Source organism: Calonectris borealis, chromosome 16 (assembly GCF_964195595.1).
Source record: "Calonectris borealis chromosome 16, bCalBor7.hap1.2, whole genome shotgun sequence".
Taxonomy (NCBI): Eukaryota; Metazoa; Chordata; class Aves; order Procellariiformes; family Procellariidae; genus Calonectris; species Calonectris borealis.
The window spans coordinates 7,343,750-7,366,955 of record NC_134327.1 but is presented as its reverse complement, the minus strand read 5'-3'; the positions used below and the strand labels follow the sequence as shown (position 1 = coordinate 7,366,955).

The window sequence follows — 23,206 nt, the reverse complement described above, 5'->3', positions numbered from 1 at the left end:
ATCCATCATGCTAAATGGTACTGAAATTACTTTTATCAATTAACAATCTTAAACACTATCCCCTCAGGAGAATCAATATTCAAAATGCGCTGGGATGTAAGCAAGCCTCACAGCTCCTTATCCATTCAATGTTCATGCAGTTTGGGTGTTATATTAATTATAATGAGTGTTAATATATTTGAGGAAAATTACTATGGTTAACAAAGATGACAGTTTCTTGGCGAGAAACGTTCAGTATTGAACTGCTGTATGCAAATGATAATAGTGGCCAGAACCTCAACTAGGGAAGAGACCAGTGAGGTTCTACAAAACAGAGCTCCGTGACATATAGAAAGAGGATATTCTTTTTCCTGTATCAGGGAGATTGGGCTTCATTCTGGGAAGATCTGAAAGATACTAACTAAAATATTTCGCTGTATCAGTTTGGCTTCCTGCCTTCCTCAAGGAACTCCCAAAAGCTAATGTCACTGCTCTTCTCTCAGGATTTTCAGAAATTTAAAATATCATTGGCAGTATGTTCCAAGCAAGCAAGATCATCGATGTTCAGTGGTCCCTATGCTCAATTTGTGGCAAAGGTACTGGCCTCATTTTGCAACTGTAGTTGCCATTCCTCCCATTATTTTGGCTCTTTTTTAATCTGACTGCAGAGCATATAGCTAGCACTCTCCATATATATTCTTAGCATCTCTTTTTCCTGAGACCTAAATTTTGTTCCTGCCTTATAACTCCCAGGAAAGAAGTAAGTACGTGGCCAAGCACTTAAGGGCTGTAACAGCTCTGTGACAATCTGAATTCCAAAAGTCATAAGCTAGATGACCTCTCCAGAGTCCCAGCTCTGTAGGCTAGTGCATTTTGATGACTAAACCCACCATCTGTACCAATCCCCTTAAGCACATGGAACATCTTTCCTCCCATCTGTGTCAAACAGCCTTTGTGTTTCATCCACTCCATGGTGCTGATTAGAGAGAGACGGGGGGAAAAAAAAAGGTTACATGACTAAAGGAGGGCTACGGGACATATAAAAATCATGTGAAGGCTTCATCCATCTGACTTAATGAAAGCAGGAGGTGTAGTTGCTTGTAACTATAAAGCACATAACACATCTGCTAGCAAATAATACTGAATGTAGGGCTACAATTGCTGTCCTGGGCAAGAGTCACCTTGTTGCCCTCAAAGAAAAGGGAAGAGGAGGAACTCTTGGGAAAGAAAGCTCTTGGAAGGCCATTCAATCTGTACTGGTACTATGAATCTTTCTGTCTTTTCCTCCTTATGCTCTGGTTCTTAGATGTTACAAGAGGCCCAGGAGAAGTTAATGCTGCTTCTGAAAAAAAATCAAATCCCAGTGGATTTCTCATCTGAAAGCTGGATAGTCAGCAGGGTTGACTGAGAGCATATTTGTATTACCAGCAGACCTCTTTAGGAAGTAAGAAGAGCTTTTGGGAATTTTAAAGAGAGCAGGAATCTGCAGAGTAGAGAAAACAAAACTCCTTTGTGTCCCCTAACCTTCTACAGAGAAGCTGGAGAACACACTGAGCCTAATTCTGCAGCACTTTCTTTCCTATATTATAAGTCAAATCTATCAGAGTGCAAGACAGACAAGGAGAGAAGTTACACAGACTATTGTCCAGCTTATTTAAGAGCACTGTTATGCTCCCTGTGTACCTGGTGCTTTTCTCGAAGGAGAGGAGCACAGTCAGGTTGGTCTGTGCAGAATGCAATGGCTTTTTCCTTATGGATACAGCATGGCACAGGGTACTGAAATGACACCCTTCAGGCCGGTTTATCTGCAAAGCTGCTTGAGACATTTGCATAAAATTTGCAATATACAAACAACCTTTGCTGGATTCTCTGTTCTCTAGAATAGATAGTACATTCTTTCCAGTCCCTGTGAAATCATTTTTGATATTGTAGAAAAAACATCAGTAAAGCAAACAGCAGTTACAATATGCCAGTTTTTCCCCTAGAGCCAAGTTTTAAATGTCTGCCCAGCTCTCTTAAACATGTGAGTTATGAGCATGATAAAACATTTCTCTTATTAAGAGCCCAAATCCATTCCTGGAGTAATTGCAATAGTATTGGACTAGGAATGAATCCTTGGTGTGCTTTCACGTATTCCTGACACACTCTCTGCCATTCTGCTTTTCTGTTTCTTGATGGCTTATTGCAAGAAACCCTCTGTATGCTTGGAGATACCACATAAGCATGTATTATTCTTTTCTCTCTTGGTATTTCAAGCTATATCATCAAAACCTAAAAGCAGACTCTATGTTTGCCCAAAAAAAGGTAAAATGGCTCATAATGAATAAACAGCATGAGCAAAAGATTTTCTAAACATGTCACAAAATGACAGGAAAATAAGTGGGTCGGAAGAGTCTGCAGTAATCTGGCCCAGTGACTCAGCCCCAATACGCGTTTCTGTGGTCCAGTTACAAGGAGAAGAATGCTTCTATGCGCTGTCATTCCCATAAGATCCACAAGTGAGGTGACAGCATGAGTCACCTCTGCCGTGCACCATCTGGACTGAGGGGGAGCAGGGCAAGGAAACAGAGAGGAGACCTCCCATTCAGCTGTGCCCTGGCAGGTCTCGGAGGTTGTGGAAGGTAATGGCAGGCAGGACTTAAAAAAGAAACAATCATTACTGGACAGAGAAGAAGTGGTTTGTTTTGTTTCAATAGAAATTATTCCATAACAGCTAAATTTTTCTGTTGTCTTTTCAGCTGAGGAAGAAAACCAAATTCCCTAGTGTAAAACCTAGGTACCATCTAGAGCCAAAAAGCAAAAATGATAGTAAAGGGCAATAGGAAAATTGCTAAACGCTCACCTTAACGGTCAGCCAAAGAAAAAGAGATGGCCAGCAAGTTTTCAAATGCTTAAGATTTGAGAGTAAGAACTATTAATACCAGCTACATAAGCAGCAAATATCTTTTTTCTTTGATTTCTGGACAAACAGAGCAGTTCAGTGTGTCTAGAGAGCTGCTGCCTTTGCTGAATGACTTTCAAAGCTAGAAATAGATCTGTGCTCCCTCTAGCATGTCTATAACAGGAGGTCTGAGATTCTTTTGTTTTCTGTTATTAAAGTGCTTGAAGTTAAAAATGAACGTAGAGTGGTTTTGTTGGTTTCCTTCCCTCTCTTCCAAGAGGGTTTGCAGGCACTTAGGTTATTTTTAGTTCTGTTTTAATATATTCCTGTTGCAGAAGTAAAATACTTGTAATTGTTAGAGTTTCTCAAGACTTTGATAATGCCAGTCTAGATGGCCTAAGAATCAGATGTCATGCTAAGTCATGAGTTGACATGATTACATGGATCTCGAGAAGGTTTCAATACAGGGATAAGAAGATCATCTCTTTGGTGCTGTCACCAATGAACATGCTGAACACTAGCCAAGAGCAGCCAGTAGTGATGAAAAAATTTGGGTGGTTGAAGTAAAAAGCTGTGTAGAAATAAAAAATAATTGCTACAGACAGAGATGTTAATGTGTTGTCAAGCTGCAGATTCATTAAATAAGGATTGAGGTGGGGAGGAGGGACATCAGTGGAGGCTGCCTTTGGGGAATCTGGAAAGGTGAAAGTATTCTGTGAATAGAAGAAAACAAGAAGTTTATGGATGCCTCTCTTCTACTGTTGACTCCATTTTGTCCCTGTCAACTCATCTCAGTTTCTTAAAGCTTCTAATTATAAATCTGTGAAATCACAGGCGATGTTTAATGAATATAGCACACGTTGTCTGAGTCATTATGGTGTGTGTTTATCACCTTGTTATTTAGCTCAGCACCTGGTGCTGCTCAGGCTGGAAGACACAGAGCTGGCAATTAAGATAACAGATTGCTGACCAACCTGCTTGGCAGGTCAGGTTACAAATCAGAAGTCCTATGATTAACCTCAACTATTAAAATAAGTGTCTATCTTTTCTTGTTAAAAGTGCTCTCTGATGGAGGAACAGTGGATAGAAGCGCTGGACCACAAGTTGCAAAGTAATGTTGTAATTCAGCTGTCGTTTCAGACAGTTGAAGATGGCAGGACTTGAAAATCTCAGTCTCTGGAGGTCATATTTAAGGCATATTTCACAGAAATTCAGAACAGTGTCTAAAGAAGCTGTCCGTATTTCATTCTCACTGACATTGTTAAATTCTCTTGAGCTTGGCCATCTCCTCTGCCAGTTACGATATTTTACTGTCAACTTCAATAGTAACAAGAGGAGCTTTCCTGGAAATGCTTCACTGGGGAGGGGAATATTTCTCTACATGGCAAAAATTGACTAAGTTAATTTGTCTAAACACATACAATAGAGAAGTTAGATTTAAATTCAGAAGTACCTAACCCCATTGCAGTAGCATACAGAAGACTGCATGTAAAAGCTTCAATTCACTGTTGAATCATCACTGATCTATACTCTCCTACTTATAGCAGAAGGCAAGTGAGAGAGACCACTGAAATACCACAGGCCAAGAGCTACATGTTATTACAGAGCATCCTTGCCTATAAGAAGATCAACTGTGCAAAAGGGTGGGCCACAATAACTGTGAGTACTATACATGCATGATGTACCATGAATACATTATCTTGGATACATGGTCTCATAGAAGACAATTCATTCTACCATCCACTCATGCAAACCAGACCACAGGTAGCTAAGAACTGGGAAATCAAAAACACTTTAGGATTAAAGGTTGCATTTGGAAATACAGTGCTAAATTACTGACCTAAAAATTACTAAGTCAAAAGATTAAAGATACCCAGACCTGCTCCCTCTTCTATTAACAGCAGTTTGTGACAACCACAACATATATTCCATGTAGAAAATGCTATTTAAAGAAAATTTTCTATTAAATAGCTGTCCAACAGAAATAATAATAAAAATTCCTCCTCTTACATTTTTTTCTTTTTTAAGACACAAACATCTCAACTAACAGGTACTAAGTCTACAATTCATTAAATACGTTGCTAATGATATGTTTATCATTACAGACCACTAAAAAAATGCTTTTCCTTTCTGAGCATTTTAATGTAGCATTTTTACTGCTACACAGTTGAAAGTGTAATGTTATATTTTCCTCTGGGGTTGATTGATTGCTGTCAAACAGGGCAAGGGAGATGGCTCTGCAGAGACATCAAACTGAACAAAGGTATTTTTCTTTCTTCTTTGAGAGCTGATTTGTATTTATACTTTCAGCTTAAAGTGCACAGTCTGGAACTTTGCAATTTTGTCCTGAACTCATGTTTCTGAGGCTTCCAGGCTCCCATCTGAAGAGCTGAGAAACCCTCACCAGAGCTGGACCTTCCAGGAGTTCCCAGTTCTACAGTGGGCACGCTGACATCCTTGAGGCTCCCAGATCCACGGCAGTCCCCTAGAAATGCTGTCCCTGATCTCAGAAGCCTCAGTCTTTGAGTATCTGACAACTTTCATTACAGTAACCAGGTTGCACCATTTCCCAGTTTACAGTTTCCTGGTTATTTCCTCAAGGACTCTGGGTATTTGCAGGTGAGACACCATTGCAATGTGCTTGGGATGGGAAAGGTTAAACAGTCACAGCCACAAATTAATCCTATCTTGCAGAAGAGTGTGTGCCACACCAGGCTGTATCAATGGGACAGCCATGGCATCCCTCATAAAGCTGGGCTTGGTATTTTCCCTAACGGTACAGCCATGGTATCCCTCCTAAAGCTGGGCTTGGTGTTTTCCCTAATAGTACCTTATCCTATGAAGAGGACAACCTGACATGTATATTTATTGAAAAATATATAGCATCACACAACTGCCTCCTTCTCTACAGCATCCCAAAGTGCATCCTATGTTCCTAGAGTAAGATACAATCAGGAAAAAAAAGGAAGGAATTCACAGTGAGTTGTATTGTTAAGATTATAGAACTGTGAAGGAAAAAAGATTCATTACTCCTTTCCATGAAAAGACAGATCTTATCAGAAAACACTGACAACAACAATTCGTGAAAAAAAAATCTGGTTTTGTTGGTGTTACTTCTTTGCACTATAGTAATAGCTAGCTGCCAAACTCAGAGAAAAGTACTAGATGCTGTACATATAAATAAACAGTCCTAAGAGAATTCCATGCTTAACCTTAGAGGAGAGGAAACAGATAATATACTGTACAAAGACAAAAAGTAGCAGAGAAAGAATCAAAACTAGTCAAGAAAGCAAAAGTCAGAACACCTGCTTAGCAATATAAAACCAGTGAGTTACCACTGCTGTTCACATCTTTGACAGCTTGTTTATCTCTTTACACTCTCCCTCCCTCTCACCCTTATCCAGGGTGATGCTCAGTGTGTGTCACTGTTGGCACACGTGGCATTAAGCCACTGACAAGTCACAGCTGATGCTACAATAGTGAGTCACTAGAAACAGAGATAAAGTATTTGGTTGAAAAAGTAACTAAAATTTGAAATGAACTTTGTTCATACAAAGACAGCAATCATTGCTGCCTTTTCTCACTTCAGAATGGAAACACTCCACATGAGCAGGCTTTGTAGTACAGTATTACTTTTCCAGTTTAGCCAGTAATGAGAGACTCTTTGTTTCATGTTCCCACTTTGTGTGAGCCTACTAGATTTACTGCACTCATTCTAAATTAAAACATAGGATTTCTAAGTTGGTTTATTGAAGGTTATCATCACCAAAGGAATTAACCTCTCACTTCTGCAGTTCTTGTGTAGCTTGATGTTGCTTCACTTTGCATGTGGTTGCATAAAGCCAGGCAATCAGCAGACATACCTTTTTGTACTTTAAAATACCAATGTGCTGTGCATACTGCGAAAGACATAAAGGTGAGAATCCTATCTGACCTCTGTTGATGTGTTATTGTCCTTACAATGAATAAATTTTTCTCCATGATGAATTTGCCCTAAATTTGAGATTCTACCATTATGTTCAATACCCTATAGAATGACCATTACTGACTATCCCACCTCTACTACTACTAACAATAGGTACATCAATGTCACAACAGCAAAAGGGAGATTTATGGGTTTTTTGCAAAGCGGGAAAAGGATAAAGGTTAAAAATACAAGTAAAGAAAAAGTAAGCCTGATTGGAAGCAAGAAAAAAAAACCAAAACAGGGATTAATTATGTAGTCTGGACAGCTAATGAAGCTGTGGGACTGCTAGTATGAGTTTATTACCAGGGCAAAGTCAAGTTGCAGCAAACCTATGTACATAAAAGGTAATTGTTCCTGGGATTACAAGTAAGCAAACATAATAGTGTAAAATGGTCTAAAAACCTGAATGGATCTATGGAGAATTGGGATGATGTAGATATTATGAGCACTCTGGAGAAGAGGGAGTCATCTAATAACGTGTAGTGAGAGCGTACAAAGACAATGACCAATTTTAATTCTGCTAAGTCAATGTGGAGGTGAATTTGGCTTTTTCACAGTATTAGTTTAGCAATGTAATAATCACACAGACATTAAGCAATACTCTGTTATATTTATAATATTTTTACAGATAAAACAAGTTTCACAAGGTAAGTAAAACTGTTTTCAATAATTGCCTAAAGCAACCTTATAGGGCTTACTATTTAATATCTTATATTCCCTCTACATTAAAAAATTGCCATTCAGTATCACCCACATGGCAGAAAAATTCCCAAGACAGTTATCACAGGTGGAAGCAACTTCCACAGTTTTAGTTCAAGGTCATCCAATATAGCTGGCTCAAGTTTTGCTTTCCATCTGGAAAGCCAGCAGTATCAGGCACTGGCAGGTTTCCCAAGGAGCATGTTTCATGATGACAGTGAATGCCATTTTATAAGAACTCCATACCTTTTCTATTCACAGGCATAGGCAGTAACTGTGGGTGATAAGATCTCACCTATACTATTAATATTTACTGGGTCAGAATATGCTAATACATTTTAAAATGCATGAATTTTGCACTACAAATGATTTTGAGGTTCAGTTTTGATCTGTTCCTATATCATATAGAGGTCTGAGGTTTTGCTGCCTGTCTCCTCCATCAGCTAAGCTGAGCTAACACATGCATTACCCATTTTTACAATTGTGTCTTTCAGCACGGTAGACTTCCATGCTGCCCAGTGATATGAATCCTAAACTGCTTCTGAAGCCACACACAAGTATCCATAGCAGTAACACATTAAATGTGCAACGAAGAGCATGCTGCCTGAGCAGCTCCCTTGGCTTTTTGGGTATGTTATCTCACCAGGAAAGAAAAAAAAAGAAGTGGGACAGGAGAATTAGAAAGGGAGAGAGAGTGTGCATGTTCTGAAGTGGTATATTTGCTTTCCTTAACAGCAAAGCCAGATTGAAAATTTACAGTTTGACCCAAAACTCTTTTTATAGAAAACATTTTAAGAAATGAGCTGAGAGAAGCCTGAGAAGCGAATGAGGGGGAATGCTGGCTAGCTATAAACTGATCCTTTTCCGTACATATTGTCTCCTTCATATCAATACGTGCTGAGTCCTCAGCTTTTCTGAAAATAAACCCAGAAGAGCTGAAGATAGCATATGATGGCTTTAAGCTATATTTTCATTTCCTGGGCTGGCTGGAGATGGTCACAACAGCTCCTAGCATGATTTTATGAAATTTCACAATATAGAATCATAGAATAGTTTGGGTTGGAAGGGACCTTTAAAGGTCATCTAGTCCAACCCCCCTGCTGTGGGCAGGGACATCTTCAACCAGATCAGGTTGCTCAGAGCCCCGTCCAACCTGACCTTGAATGTTTCCAGGGATGGGGCATCTACCACGCCTCTGGGCAGCCTCAGCCAGTGTTTCAGCACCCTCATTGTAAAAAATGTCTTCCTTATAGCTAGTCTAAATCTACCCTCTTTTAGTTTAAAACCATTCCCCCTTGTCCTGTCGCAACAGGCCCTGCTAAAAAGTTTGCCGCCATTTTTCTTATAAGCCCTCTTTAAGTACTGGTAGGCCGCAATAAGGTCTCCCAGAAGCCTTCTCTTCTCCAGGCTGAACAACCCCAACTCTCTCAGCTCCTCTTCATAGGAGAGGCAATGACTACGGTTGCCTGAGCTAAAATGCACAACGTAAATTGTGGCATTACCTAATTGAGGAAGGCTTGATTTTATAATCTGAAAATTGGTTCCATGTAAACTTTAGGTAATGCTTCGTATCAAGTATTCAACTGGAAATAGTACGGACTTCCTGGATATGAAGAGTACAGCTGTCTTCAGCTGCCCTCCTTTTCTTTTTAAAGGAGAAAATAACAGTATGGAGCAAAGCAAAGGACAGCCTTACAAAGGCTAATATCTGACTTGCAATTTGCATCAAGGTCTGAGAAACATCATTACCTGTTAATAGATTGCTTCAGCTGATTTTGCTTTCTTTATTTCTTTGTATTGATAAAAAGAAAAACATTATCAAAAAGCTGGCCTCTTTTAAAGTATACACTACAAGATGAACTATTTCACTTTGGTATATAGCATGTAATCTGTTAAATAGATAAAAGAGTTCAGCTGCTTCCCTTGCTTTTCAGATCAAAAAATTTCAGGGGACAGGTTAAGAACATGCTGTCAAACATCTAATTTTATTGAACTTCACTCAGAATTAAAATGCTGTGTTTTGCAATAAAGAAGCCTCACAAATCTGAAAATCAGAGATGTCAACTGGAGTTTCCTGTACTGTATGTTTTTCTTCACTTCAGAGTTCCACAAAGTTACACTGTTTAAATGTATCTTTGTCTTTAAGTGCTTTAGTTTTAATTACTGAAATGAGGTCTCACATTATATTTAGTATACCAGTAAGGAATTTCCACCTCTATCTGCAAGGCAGAGACAAAAGAGCGTACAAAGGACTACAAAGCAGTACAAAAGAGAGAAAAATCACATATATTGAAACTGTACGGATATTTGTGGTCTTCACTTAAAAATGTGTGGTGTTTCACTTTTAAACAGGGTAAATCATGTTTCCACTGTTCTCACTGAATGTTCACTTTCTCTGTATTTTGGGGAAGTTTTTCTTTAACACAGTGATAGGCAGACTACAGAAATATCTATATTTGTCTAAGAGCAAACACAGGTATTCCCCTTCAACAGTAAATTATTGGTCTGTCACTAAAAACCAGCTGTGGCTGTGGACAGTACATGATTTGTGGGCCTGGTATAGAGAGGCGGACGAATTGCAACACCTTCTTAAAGATATCTTCTGAATTTTAAAATAATTTTGATGGATATTAGTACATACCTGACTCGTCCACCAGTCAGGAATTATGAAATTTCTGGAAGCTGTCAGTAGATGTCTGCCAGACAGTTTAATTTTCAGAGCTGTGCCCTGTAAACTGCACAGAGTTCAGGTTTGGATCGGGGTATGTGGGCTTCTTGGGTGCTGTACTTGGGGTAATCTGAGCAGTGAGCGTTTCTATTGAAGGACAGGTGGAGGACACATGCATTTAACAGCCCTGCATCCAAATATCCCCTAGTTTTCACAAAGGCCTCCTGGGACGAACTCGCCAGTGCTCCATTGCCTCCCAGCCAGAGGCATTGGAGGTGATTGCTAGAAAAATGTATTTTTCTGAGGGCCTTAGCTGGCAGTCCACAGTCCTCTATGCCACATAGCCCAGCAGAAAATAAGGGGAGTGCACAGAGTTTGTGAGGAAGGAAAAAAATTCCTCAAAGCTGTTGCAAGAGGAAGGTGGGTGTCAGGGGAAGGGTTGCTGCAGTGGCCCCACAGACAGAGCAGCCATTTTGTATTGGGTGGTTGAGCTGCCACAGAATGGCAGCCATTTTGTCTCATGTGGCCGCAAAGCTCATTTCACCTGTGCGGGCAAGCAGTTAGCACTGCTTTGCGTGGCTCTGCAGTGGGAGGGCGCCTACGAAGGACTCCCTCTAAACTTTAAAAATAAAGTGTGCCCCTTATTAAAGGAATTTTTGCTGCCCTTTCCCTTCTTTAACCAGAATCATAAACCTGCAGGCAAGTGAAGTCTCTTATCTGGTGATTGACTTCAGTATCATGTGAGTTACTGTTGCTGACTGAGTGTCTAAATCTCTTTCTAAAGGTGGAAAATTTCTTCCTGAGGAGATTAACCTTTCTGTCGATGGCCCAGAGCAAAGATCGTGAGTAATTTTAATATCCAGTACAGAACAAAGCAACTCGCTTATTCACAGTGTGACTGTTGCAAAGAGGTGGGAGGAAATTCATAAACTGAAAAAACAAGCTTTGATGTTTTAACTCAATACTTAATCACAGAAATGTATGTGAAATTTGTTCAAATATAATTGAAATTTTCCTCACTTTAATTTTGAAAACTGAAAATCTGAGTCTGTGGAACTCATAGTATGTTTGATGATAGACATAGGCTAACAGATGAGACTCAGAACCTGCTTGGATATGTATGGGAAAAAAAACCACATAGTTTTGTATGGTTTTTGAACACTACTCTGTACCACTTTTTAAGTCTTATACTATTAAATCTTTTTATTTTTTAGCTTAATCCCACTGCCTTATTCTCAAATACTTTAGGACCTGCCTTGAAATAATAATGATTAATTATCTGGCTTTTATTTCTTCACCATCCCACTCTTTCTTTCACCCCTACAGGGTGACTCTTCTAAAGCTTTTAGTGATGATGAGCTGTTCAGTAAAGATTTTATTTAGATACTGAAGTGCTACCAAATGTGAGTACTGTAATGTAACATTTGTGTAGTGACATAGGAGCAACGTATTTCATTTTATCCCTTTTGTTGTCCTACAGACTTCATTAGTCATTGGTGTTACTTTGTTCAGTGGGCAGAGGGAATATGGACCTCAGAGTATTACTATGGTAAAAATAACGCCTCAATGTCTTAACTTTCAAAGCAAGGAAAGCTGTCTGTATGTTTTATTAACGACTCCCTCATGTAGAGTTCATGTCACTTGAAGAGAGACACATATCGGCAGGAAAAGTTCTTACTTTCATGCACAGAAGTTTGAAAAATGCAAACCAACTCCAGGTCTGCTGAGCATCCAGACCTTGGTAGGGTTTTTTTTTAGCTGGGTTTGTTTTTTGGTTTTGTTTTTTTTTTTGTACTGGCTCACATGCTAACCTTGAGCAGTTCTCTGCCAAATGCCCTTATTTTATGGCTACTGCATTTGTTTGGGCAAAACAGTTAAAGACAATATGTGTTGTTGCAGAGCTGTTTCAAACATCAGTAACAGTAAGTTTTATTATCAACCCATCTCGATCTTCTTTGTGCATCTTCAAGGAAAACAGTAATTTCAATTAGTATTCTTAGAGCAAGTTCCTTCCATGGATTAAACCTGCATCACTCCGACAGGAAGAGCTCACTCTGATTTCCATCAGCAACAGGTCTAGCTTGTAGTGTTTTGTTCTTGAGTTTGTATTCTTGAGTGTGAATATTGTTAAAATACAGTGTCTGTGCTGTGAAGAGTTATAGTAGTTGCTGGTGTGTCTAAGTAAAGCTGATAGGCTGTAGGCCTCTAACAGGAGGGAGCTATGGCCACTATTAGAGATGGTGATACACTCAGAGCACAAGCTTTCCTTTATTTTTATTATTTTTTTTTTTAAAGCACAGCTACAATGTACTTTGTCCTAGCTTTAGGATCTGGCTACATGTGAATAAAAAAAAATCAGTCATACAGAGAGACAGTAAGAAGAATGAACCGTTACTTTTAAAAATTTAGCTAGAGATGTAAGGTGTCGCTGGATGTGTAAGTGATACAGAATTATTTCATTGTGTTCATGGTTTTGTAAGAACTAAAAAAAGCCCAATTTAACTCAAGAGAATTTCTACTCTGTTGCTAACAGCATGAGGAGAAAAAAGGAGAATACAAACATACCACACATTTTCTCCATTATGATATGTATGTTTTATCCTTTTGTTATAATTGAACAAAAAGCTAAAGCAGGTGCAAGAACTAAAGAGATCTGGTTCTCATTAAAGCTGGTCTTGAACTCAGTGGTCTGAGCGTAGGTGTAGTACTGCTAGTTAGCAGCCACATGTTCAAAGTCGAGTCTGCCTTAAACCTGTCTGAGGTGGCTCAGTTTCATGCAGTTGGTTGTATAGGTCGTTCATAGGGGAATCTAGTCCTGTCAGAAGAAAGCAATTACTAAAATTCATGACCTACATACAGACTTCTGATCTTGGGACACTGGCAATGCATTACTTCAGGAAACAACGGAAAAAAATTAAATATGGCCACATATAAAGTCTTCCAAAATATGTCTATGAATTATAGTTTATGTAATTTGCTTAGTTAAACAGATACAGAACTTGGACCACTAAGGTAACCATGAGTTGTGCTGTTAATTTCAGCAAAAGGTCATTAAAAGACATTTGTCATTGAAGACAAATGCAACTGAGCCTCTCTCTCAGTGTAAACTATCCAGAATGAAATGCAGTAAAGAACAGGTGCTGCTATATTACTTGTGCATCACTAGCAACATGCTTCTCACTTGTCAGGAATAAAATGTAAAAATATTTTTAAAAATGAGATAAAGTCAAATAGACAATTTTTTGGATTTATATTTTTTTCTTTAAGGACAGGGAAATGCTTGTAGCAGTGAATCAAGGTTCCTAAAATTCTTAACTCTAGGGTTTAGTATCTAGTATTTTAGTGTGGGCTTATGCTAACTAGGAAGTGCTCTTTAGTTTGGCCAATAGCTCGGAAACCTTGTGGTTTCCTCTTTGCTATCAAGATCTCGGTCTCCCAAAGTTTGCAAGACCCATTGAACAGCAGGCGGTACAGCCAAAGCTCAGGAGTGATACTTAGCAGTAAAAGCTATTAAGAGAAGCATGTTCTAATGATGGAGGCCTCTGAATGAGAGAGGCTGCTTTTTCTTTCACACTTGATGAGCCAGTACGAAGAACTTGCCTGTTGTAAATGGGCTTAGAAAGACGGGAAGCCTACACAGGGCTTGAAAAATCATGATCAGTGCAGTCTTGGTTCACAAGTAAAGTCCCAGTGCAGAGACAGATACTATCTCACCATTTTACTCAGTGGTGTTAACAAACTGAATTCAACTGCCTCAAGGATTAATGAGCAGTGTCAGGATATCATGCCACAGAGAAGGGAGCAGTTGGGCTAGAAAGCTGTGCAAATATCCCTGGAAAAGCGGTCATCTTGGCCCGCTGCTGCTGAAGGAATGAGAGGGTCTGCGGCAGTGGCACAGACCTCAGTCCCTCTTGCTGAAGACAGTGGCAGCAGCAACAAGCTTGGCTTTCCAAGACTTAGATCTAAGACAAAAAAGTGGGGCTATGTCTGGCCTCTGTCACCTGCCTGCTTTGTTGATACTTAGGGCCAAACCTAGTGGAGACTTTGATGCTCAGAAGAGCTTTCCTCACTCAGCCAGTGAACAGCTGGGGAGTGCTCTTGGGTAGCTCTAGGCAGAGTGCGTTTGGATGATATCTAATGCAGGAAGAGTACTGTTGCACAGTATGAATGTCAGTTATATTCCCTTTCCAATAAGCAAGCTCCTCTGTGTTAAATTCCTTACTCAAACACCTGCTAGGCAATACAGAGTAAAGAGTGTGCTGAGCGTGACCATGGAGGAAATGAAAAGAACAGACTGGATACAACAACAAACAGAACAAGTGAAGAACATGCAAAAGGTGACAAGCAGATGTCCGCCATGGCTCTCATTCACTGGGACAGTTTACTTCAGTGCTTTGTTTGATATAGAAAATGTCAAGAGAAGTACAGGGTTCAATGAGGAGGCTTCTTCCAGATTAAATTTATGTACAAGCCAATAACCAGGAGCTTGACTACCAGGAGCACGTGTGACAAAACCTTTCCTGTTTACTTTATTTGTACCACTACAGCATTATTAAAGCGTCACTATTACCAGTCCGTATTTCCAAAGGTGTCTAAGCAGTGATTCTGGGCTGAAGTCTTCTGGGATAATACTCAAAGATAGATGTCTGTGCTGTTTGAGGGTGAGGCTTTCAACTTCTGGCAGTGCAAGTCAGGACACTGAAATTAACCTCCAGGTGTAAGGGTTAAAGTACCAGTCCTATCTTTTTACTTTAAAGGGAGAAGAGAGCAAGTGAGTTTTTTCAGGCTACTGTAGCTTTATTAAAACCAAGGGTCTGGGTTCAGCAGGTTTTAGATCTACTGAGGTTCTTGGCCTGTCAGCAAAGGTGTTAGTTTCTGAACTCAGGTACTCACAGAGAGATGGGACTTCAAAGTAATATACTCCTTATTAATAAGTCCCAGTCTTCTAAATTGAGTGATTTAGGAACATAAACCCTATTGACTTCATCATCAGAACTGGATTAATATTCATTAACCTTCAGTGAAGCTCCTATGCCTGACCCTTTTGGCAGTTTTGAAAATCTCTCTTGGAGTATTGCTATTTAATTTGACACATCAAAATGTGTTTTGTGTTCATAACTTAATGGCTTCCATTTAACAAATGTCAAATCTTGGCTGCTATTAGTCCAGAACACAGTGTGCTCTCTTGTGACATGAACTGTCTAAGACCACTAATGAAGTGAGGAATAAAGCTTGAATTAGGTTAGACTGTGGAAGCTCCAAATCCCCTACCTGTTGATATTTTTTTCAGACAAATATTATTCCCACAAAGGATTGAAGTCAGGTATAAAAATATGCTCTGTAGACACGTACTTTGCTAAAGTTTCCCTTTGTAAGTAATAGATCCCTTTTATGTCTTCTGCAAATCATGCTGAATAAAAAGGTGCTGAGTAAAAAAGGTGATTTCCTTTGCAACTACAAAAATAATTTCCCAATGGCATTTTGCAAGCAGTCACCTAACTGGGATGCTCTTTATCTTTCTTCCTTTTAAAATGTCAAGCAGATAAAAGTCTTCTAAATAGCATTCTTTCCTATTTTGATTAATTTTGCATAGTGTTTTCCCAGAAGTATTGATACTTACATAAACCTGAGTTCTGATTCTCTTCTGACTAAGACTTCCCGAAGTCTCTGGATCTTTGCCATCTCAAGCTCAATTTCCTCAGGCATCATTGTTGTTTCAGCCATTGAAATGATGTCAAGTTGATCTGTGTGTGAAAGCAGAGAAAATGAATTAAACTATTCAAACTGTCTTAATCGGGTTTTTTAGGAATGTAAATTTAATCACAGAGCTATCTGACTATGGGGTAATTAATGCAAGTAGTAAAGAATATTCTAACTGAATGCTACGTTGACTGGTTTCTCTATTGTTTTGCTTATTACTTTCAATGTAACCATTTTGAAGTGAAAGAATCCCTAAGCCAAAGTGACATTCATTTTGTTAGTCATAATCTAAGGAATCCCAACCCAGTGAATAACTATAGCTACTGTTCTTTAACTGATATCACTACAACATTTGAAGGAACAGCCATAGACTGCTACAAAACTCACTCAAAGCAATTACTTGCAACTCTGAAGAGTCCTATCTTGGTGCAAGTGCAGGCAACGTAAACTGATGAAGGTTTCCCATCTTTAATTCTCATAACTCTTTATGCCATTCCACCATCTCAGCTTGACTAACAGCTAAAGCCCAGACCCGCTAGAGAGGAGCCAAGAATGTGATTAGAAATGACGCAGGGCCTAATCCTTCAAGGGCCTGAGTGTTTCTCACTAGGGCATTGCAATCAGTTGAGGAGACAAACAGCACTTTGTAGTAACTACTTGGCAACTGGTAAAAGTGGAACTGCCGACAGACAGAAGTCCAGGGTCCTTCTATGATTATTTCTCTATAATTGATGTATTACCTCTTCTAATCTAGAGAGAAAAAGGGCTATGAACTGTGTTCATTGAAGGTAGAAGGGACCAATTTATAGAAGGTGGATTTGGGAAGGAGCAACTTGGCCTCTGGAAAAGCTTATTCAAAGGGTTCACCATACTTGGCCTTCATTTTGAACAAGAACTTAGAGACTAAAAAATAGAGTGCCTGCATGTTTTGGCATCCAAACGGAGACATATTCCTGAAAGCCTGTTTCAACTGCATTGGTTTAAAAAAGGAAAATGGAGAGGTCAAAATGTACTCAGCATGATTATGCAGAAAACAGGAGACAAAAAGCATCAGAAAAAAAGCTATTCTATTGATTAACAGATGAATTCTGAAGTCCCTCATGACAGACTAAGCACAAACAGCTGAGAAGAATTTCTGACAGAAACTTGGTAGTAGGAATGAAATTACAAAATCTCAACAAACACAGCCCCTGCATGAGCTTAGTTCACAAAGACCTGTTCTCCCAAAATGGAAGCAAAGTAAAGAAAAGGATACAAAGAAAATACATTTGCTTTCTATATAAATTTTTTTTTTTTTTTAAAGTTATCCTGCTAGTATTATCTGCAAGTTTTGGCTTTACTTCATAATGAAGAAAGTGGGCAAATAAATATTAAAAATCATTTTTTTTTCCAAGATAACAGAATCTTGAGAAAAAAAGTGGCACAGATTTTGAAATGTCTCTCATGAGAGAACAACCATTTCTCAGTAGTTGTTTTTAAAGCTCAAATTGCAAAACTGGTTGCTAAGTAAGGCTATCTATCTTGTGTGTCTGAACACACAACTGCTGCCTGTAGAAGATGGATTTTCCTATTAGAAATCATTGTGTTTGCTGGGGTATATTTAGTTGAGGTATAGCCTAGATGTCCTAAGAAGTGTTGTTCCAGCTCTGTCATCAATGGCTAGCTTCACAGTGTAAAGCACATGAGTCTTTTGAAATCTCAGCGACTAACTTAGATGCTGAAATAAAACCTAAAAACCTCGGAAATTCTAGATCTGTTTGAGGAAGGTTGAACACCACTGAAAATGCCTTAGGGACTGTATGCAGCCCCACCCTTTCCCTCCCCTCACACCCTTATCTGGGTGTGTGGGAATGAGGAACCATAGCAAAGCCTTGAACTTAGTAGCAGAGTACCTAACATGCTGTGCTACCACTAACAGATGGGCAGAATTATAATTCAGTATTCACTAGATGTTTATCAGACATCAGTCAAAAGAAACTAGAACAAAGATTCTGTAAGTATAGTTTTGCCTCTTGTTGCTTTTCAGGGTTGTGGAGTTATTTTAATTGCTTGCAGCATAATTGGCTTCAGTACAAATTTATTTTCCAAAAATATTAAGCAGGAGATAGGAAGTTATTCTGATGCTACCGTGGATTAAAGCCAATAATACTGGTAATTAGAAAGATAAACCACAAATATATTACACATACATACATATTTTAAAATTAGTTCTCAAGAGCTCAGAAAACAGAAAAAAAAAAAAGTAACTATCTTATTTCCACTCTGCAACTCTAGCTGTAAATGCCCCAGTGTTACCCCTTGGATCAGATCAGCTATCATACTGTGATTTCAATAATTCAGGAGGGGAATCATGAACAAGCCTTATGCCCTGAGTATGTGCTTAAAGCCAACGCAAGAATTAGTGTGACAAGCAGTACTGTAGTCTGACCTCCTGCAGAACAGTCACAGATTCTCCTTCACATCCCACTCAATGTGTGCTTGAACCAGAGAAAATATTTTTGAAAGCTATCCAAAATTATGCAATGTTTTCAAAAAAATCAAAAAAGTAAGCAAAGCACCACAAGTTTGAAAGTGGAGGGAAATAAATATAAAAACCATAAGACATTTGTTCACAACTTGACTGCAAACTTAGAGATGTAGGTAGAATAATACAGAGATATAAGGAGTGGCTTTGTTTACCTTCATAGCAGTGCAAGTGCTGTGAACATACTGTAAGGTAATTAATTCTCATGGAGATCTCAAACTGGAAGGAGGATTGGCAAGAGCTGGATTAAGGGAACTTTGAGAAGAAAAACACACCAAGCAGTTGAAATGGGAAGAAATTTGAAGGTGAGGATATAGAGAACTGAGTATGGAGACACTGTGGTGCTGGAAGAGATTAAGAGCCAATTCTAGAGGGGTGGGCATGGTCTTCCAAGGGGAAGGAACTGAAGTCAATCCATACTTTATGCATGTTCATCTGTGCACTATTAAGGAACGCTATCATTTTTGCATTGAATCTCCAGCTTTTCTAAACCTCCCTTCCTAACAGGTGAAGACTAAGTGAGCTCCTTTGACAGCTGCCAATTCCCTTTATATAGGTGACTCCATAGGTCTCATAAACCCAATACAGCTGCAGTATACCACCCACTTTGGCCCCCTCTGAAGAGTATGCATTTTTAAGGCAGGCTTTGAGGGAAAAGGCAGTTAGAACACCGTATTTCCCAGAAATCCTGAAATAGTAGCACGCAGGTGTCAGGACACTCTGGAAATACAGGCCTCTGAAGAGGCCACAGGTCAGGATTCCCATCTCACACCTTCACTATTGTGATCCTCACAAATCACCAACCTGTTTGTGTCTGAATTTCTCTTCTAGTATTGTGGATAACTGTTTGGCCTACCTGGCAACAGCTATGCTAAAGGATAATTAATTATTTTTCATCAAATGGTTTGAGCTCCTGGGATGTATACCACTTGGGAAAGAATATGTTAACATTATTAAGCCTTTGAGTAAAGCTCTAGCTCTGTCCCAGTGATGAATGACACCTTTAGTGCTTTGAGACATGATTCTGAACAGCTTCATACAAAAGTCGCTTACCTTTTCATAAAAGAAAGTAGAAACGTTTCATTTTATTTAAAGCAGGCATGCATTAGTCAACTATTTTTTAGCATATATTGTTATTAAGCTCTGTTTCTGGTAATGAGCCAAAATTCATAAAGCAAAAGTGGAGACAACACTGAGATTAGTCACAGCCAGTGACAGGATGAAACTGTTTTGTCTGCTCTTCAATCTCCAGGATAATTTTCAGTGACAAAGAAACAAGTAAAATATTATTACTGTATGCACAAAGATATTAGCATTAAAATAATTACGATATAGAAATAAAATTATCAAGTTATTACATATAATGAGAGGGACTGAAGAGGTAAACCTGAAGCTATTTATGCATATTTTTGCTTCAATTTAAATGCAGACTGGTACAGTTAAACTGGGTATTAACTTAATGATCACATTTCATCCTCAGTGTGCCAGTCAGAAATGGAACATTAGCCACCTGTGATGAAAAGCAACAAAAAAATAAAATGCCTATTAAGTCAAAAAGTGCAAAGAAAACTTTAACAGAAGCCTGAAGTGATACAATGAGAAATGGGAGAATGCATTACACCTGGTGTCAATAGTTTCAGACAAATCGATAAGGAATGCTGTAAGGAAAAAGTAATTATCAGCAAAAATCCTGCTGCTGTCACTTGATGTGAGCATATTGTTCACTGAGGAGCTCATTGTGCTCCACAATCATTAGCTGGTTTAATTCTAATTTGGGGGTTTTGTTATCATCATCTTTGTAAAAGACAGAGGCATGGAGAAGATGAGGTGTATCAGCAACACAAAGGGTCCCAAACCTATGCTATAGGAACCCAAAACTATGTCATTGTTATTCTGGCGGTATTCACATACTGAACAGCAATCAGACCTCTACTCCATGAACACCTAAAGCAGTATGCAGGCAATTTGCCGTCTAGAGGCAGTAAGAGCTGAGTGATGAGTTGCTTATGGATACATAGCAAGTCTGTGGCAGAGCCAGTACAAGGCCTGCTGGATCACAGTGTCTCTTCAGGACATTGTTTATCCTTTTTCTTGCTTGTGAATCTGTTGCTGTTCGAAACTATCAGTCACTCAGCCTTGAAGAGTCATCTCACTCATTTAGCAACAGAAGAGCTCCAGCACAGGTAAGGGTAATGGCCCAGCTACTCTGCAGCTTGTTTTTCATCTTTGACATGGGTGAACCATCTTAAACGAGACTCTGTTTGTTCAATCCATGACTGCTGAGAGCTCTTTAAAGGATTGCAGTACAAATCAGCTGCATGGCTTCTCTAATGTGGACACCACTCAGCAACAAACCTGGCTGCTCAGCCCACTCAATTACAGTGCTTCAGCTGAAAATTATTTTAAGTCATTGTTGTCCTGGATTGGATTTAAACTGAGCAATCTGAAGCCTATTTTCACTCCCTTAAATTGTCCAATAATAAGATAATCCTTGGTAAATACCGTTAATGGCGAAGTTTTGTTCCAAATCTGGGTCAGCACTTTTGGGGCTTTCTCAAGAATTCAGTGAAATTCTCAAATTTCTTCACTGAAGTATATTAAATGCTAATAGAGCATGGTGCAGCAAGTGCACTCTTAATGCTGTTTCAAGTATCAAAATCAAGACTTTAAAGACCACTATTAGTTGACGAGCCAGAGTAAGCAGGAGGCACAGGTTAGAGACAGATGAAGAGAGAACCAGATGGTGCAACTTAGAAACAGCACACTTGGTGGAAACTGAAATAGTTGCATAATGCAGAAAAATAAATTGTTATAGTACAAAATATTCCAGATAAAAAATGTTCATGTGAAAAGAATCATATGATTCCTGTAGTTTGTCACAAGCTTGTCACCTGGAGGCACGAATGACTAGTCTTGTAGCCAGGCCTTTTACTATAACTTTTACTGTTGCCTCAAATGTATTCAGAAGCCCAGAGTTGTTTTTTTTTTCTCTTTGATTTAACCCATCTGGAGCAGGATGCAGTGGCCAATAACTAACCTGTGCAGAAAAAAAACTACATCTAATTGCTTATTCCTAATCCAGCCTGCTGCAGCATTCTATTACTTGTATCTTAACAATGATTAAATTTGGCATGTGTGTGGAATGGTATTTATTCAACGTTTTATGCTGGAATTACCATATAGATATAGCTAATAGCTAAACACAATACAAACAGCTGCAATATATTTTGTTCCAGGCTTCCCTAACAGGCAGGCAACATTGTGCAATTTAAAATGGGTAGACTGGGGGAAAAGGAGAAGATGGCATAGGATAATACCAGCGTTGAAGTGGCCTGACTGTCATGGTGCTGAGTATATCCCCCCACACTTGCTGGTTTGACTGCCTGGGCTCAGGGTTGGTTTGGACATGGTGCAGGTGACTGGCTTTGAGAAGCCAGGATCTCGGGGAATGTCACAGTCACCAAATATGCCTGCTTCTGAACAGTCATTCAGGGAAGGAGAAAAAGAAGATGGGGGATTTTTCTGATTCATGGGGAATTGTGGTGCATCTATGCTTCCAGTAAACCTGAAATACAAAGTACTGGCCACCTCAGCTCTGTACTGTGCCGCATAAAGACCACTTTATGTTCTGAGATAAACTACTAGACTAGAGCAATCCCTTCACATCTGCGGTCCATTTAGCAGCTCCTCAGTCAAGAGATCAGAATTTCATGTCTGCAGAGAGACACTCTGATACAACCTGTAGAGAAGCACATCTTGCGAGATGATCAAAATGAATTACCACGCATTTAAACTTGCCATTTGTGGGAGGAGAGGAAATCTTGCTTTCATAGTAATGGTTAGAATCACTGGGAAAAGCACTGTTGCAGCGTCAGCGGCAGTGAAAATATATTTATTTTGCAACAGGAGAGAATAACAAATACTTTCTGCCATCCCTTAGGACGATAGCTGCTTTTGCACAGATTGCTTATGGAAATAGATTAATTTTTTTTGTAATCAAAATGAAAATCTGCTGATTGTAGGACATATTAACAGCATTAGTAAAGACTAGGAAAGGCACGAGCAACCTAAAAAGACGTACTTCTTATATGGCAAATACACCAATTTGAGAAGGTTTTGTTTCAAATTTTGCTGAATTAATTTGTTGAATTAATTTGGTAAATTAATTTGTCAAATAATCAACTTTTGGAAGAAGTCATATATGGATACTATGATTATTTCTTTTGCTTTATTTATCTGCCTCTTCTCATTCAGTATTTGACCACCTCTCAGTCTTGTTTAGTATTCAACATTGAATATCAAAGATAACTGTTTCTGTAATATATGAAATTATTCCTTCCTGTTTTCTAATAATAGGCTACCATGACTTACTATAAGTATGTGCAGTTTTATGCATAGCTTGAATCTGTTATAACTTATACGTATTTTCTGCCATCTCTGAATAGTCTGATCAGCATTCACTAAGCACATGTAAATAACTTCAAAATTATAAACAAAACAAAAACTGGAGTTTTCTTTTATGCAGAAATCTTAGCAGTAAGCCCTACACCATATAGACTCTGTAGGGGGAAAAAGCAGCCACATTGAGGGGACAGGAAAGTGTGAATTTGTCTTGTGGAGATGATTTGCTCTACAGGTCCCTTCTCCTAATCCAAGGGTCACTGAAGTCAGTAGGAGTCTTTCACTTCACCCTATTTTTTTCCTTTTTTTTTTTTTTGCATGTGTCATATATAAATTGCCCTTCCAGGCATGCAGCTATTTTTGCCTTTGAAGAAGAAGAATAAGTTT

At 38.9% G+C, this 23,206-nt stretch overlaps 1 protein-coding gene across 1 annotated transcript in view; it reads right to left on the bottom strand.

Moving 5' to 3' along the window:
- BMERB1 (bMERB domain containing 1) overlaps positions 1-23,206 on the bottom strand; it is a 51,286-nt gene that overhangs the window by 9,507 nt on the left and 18,573 nt on the right. The window contains exon 2 of the mRNA XM_075165063.1: positions 15,815-15,938. Within this exon, the coding sequence (XP_075021164.1) occupies positions 15,815-15,938 (124 nt within the window). The remainder of the gene's footprint in view (positions 1-15,814; positions 15,939-23,206) is intronic.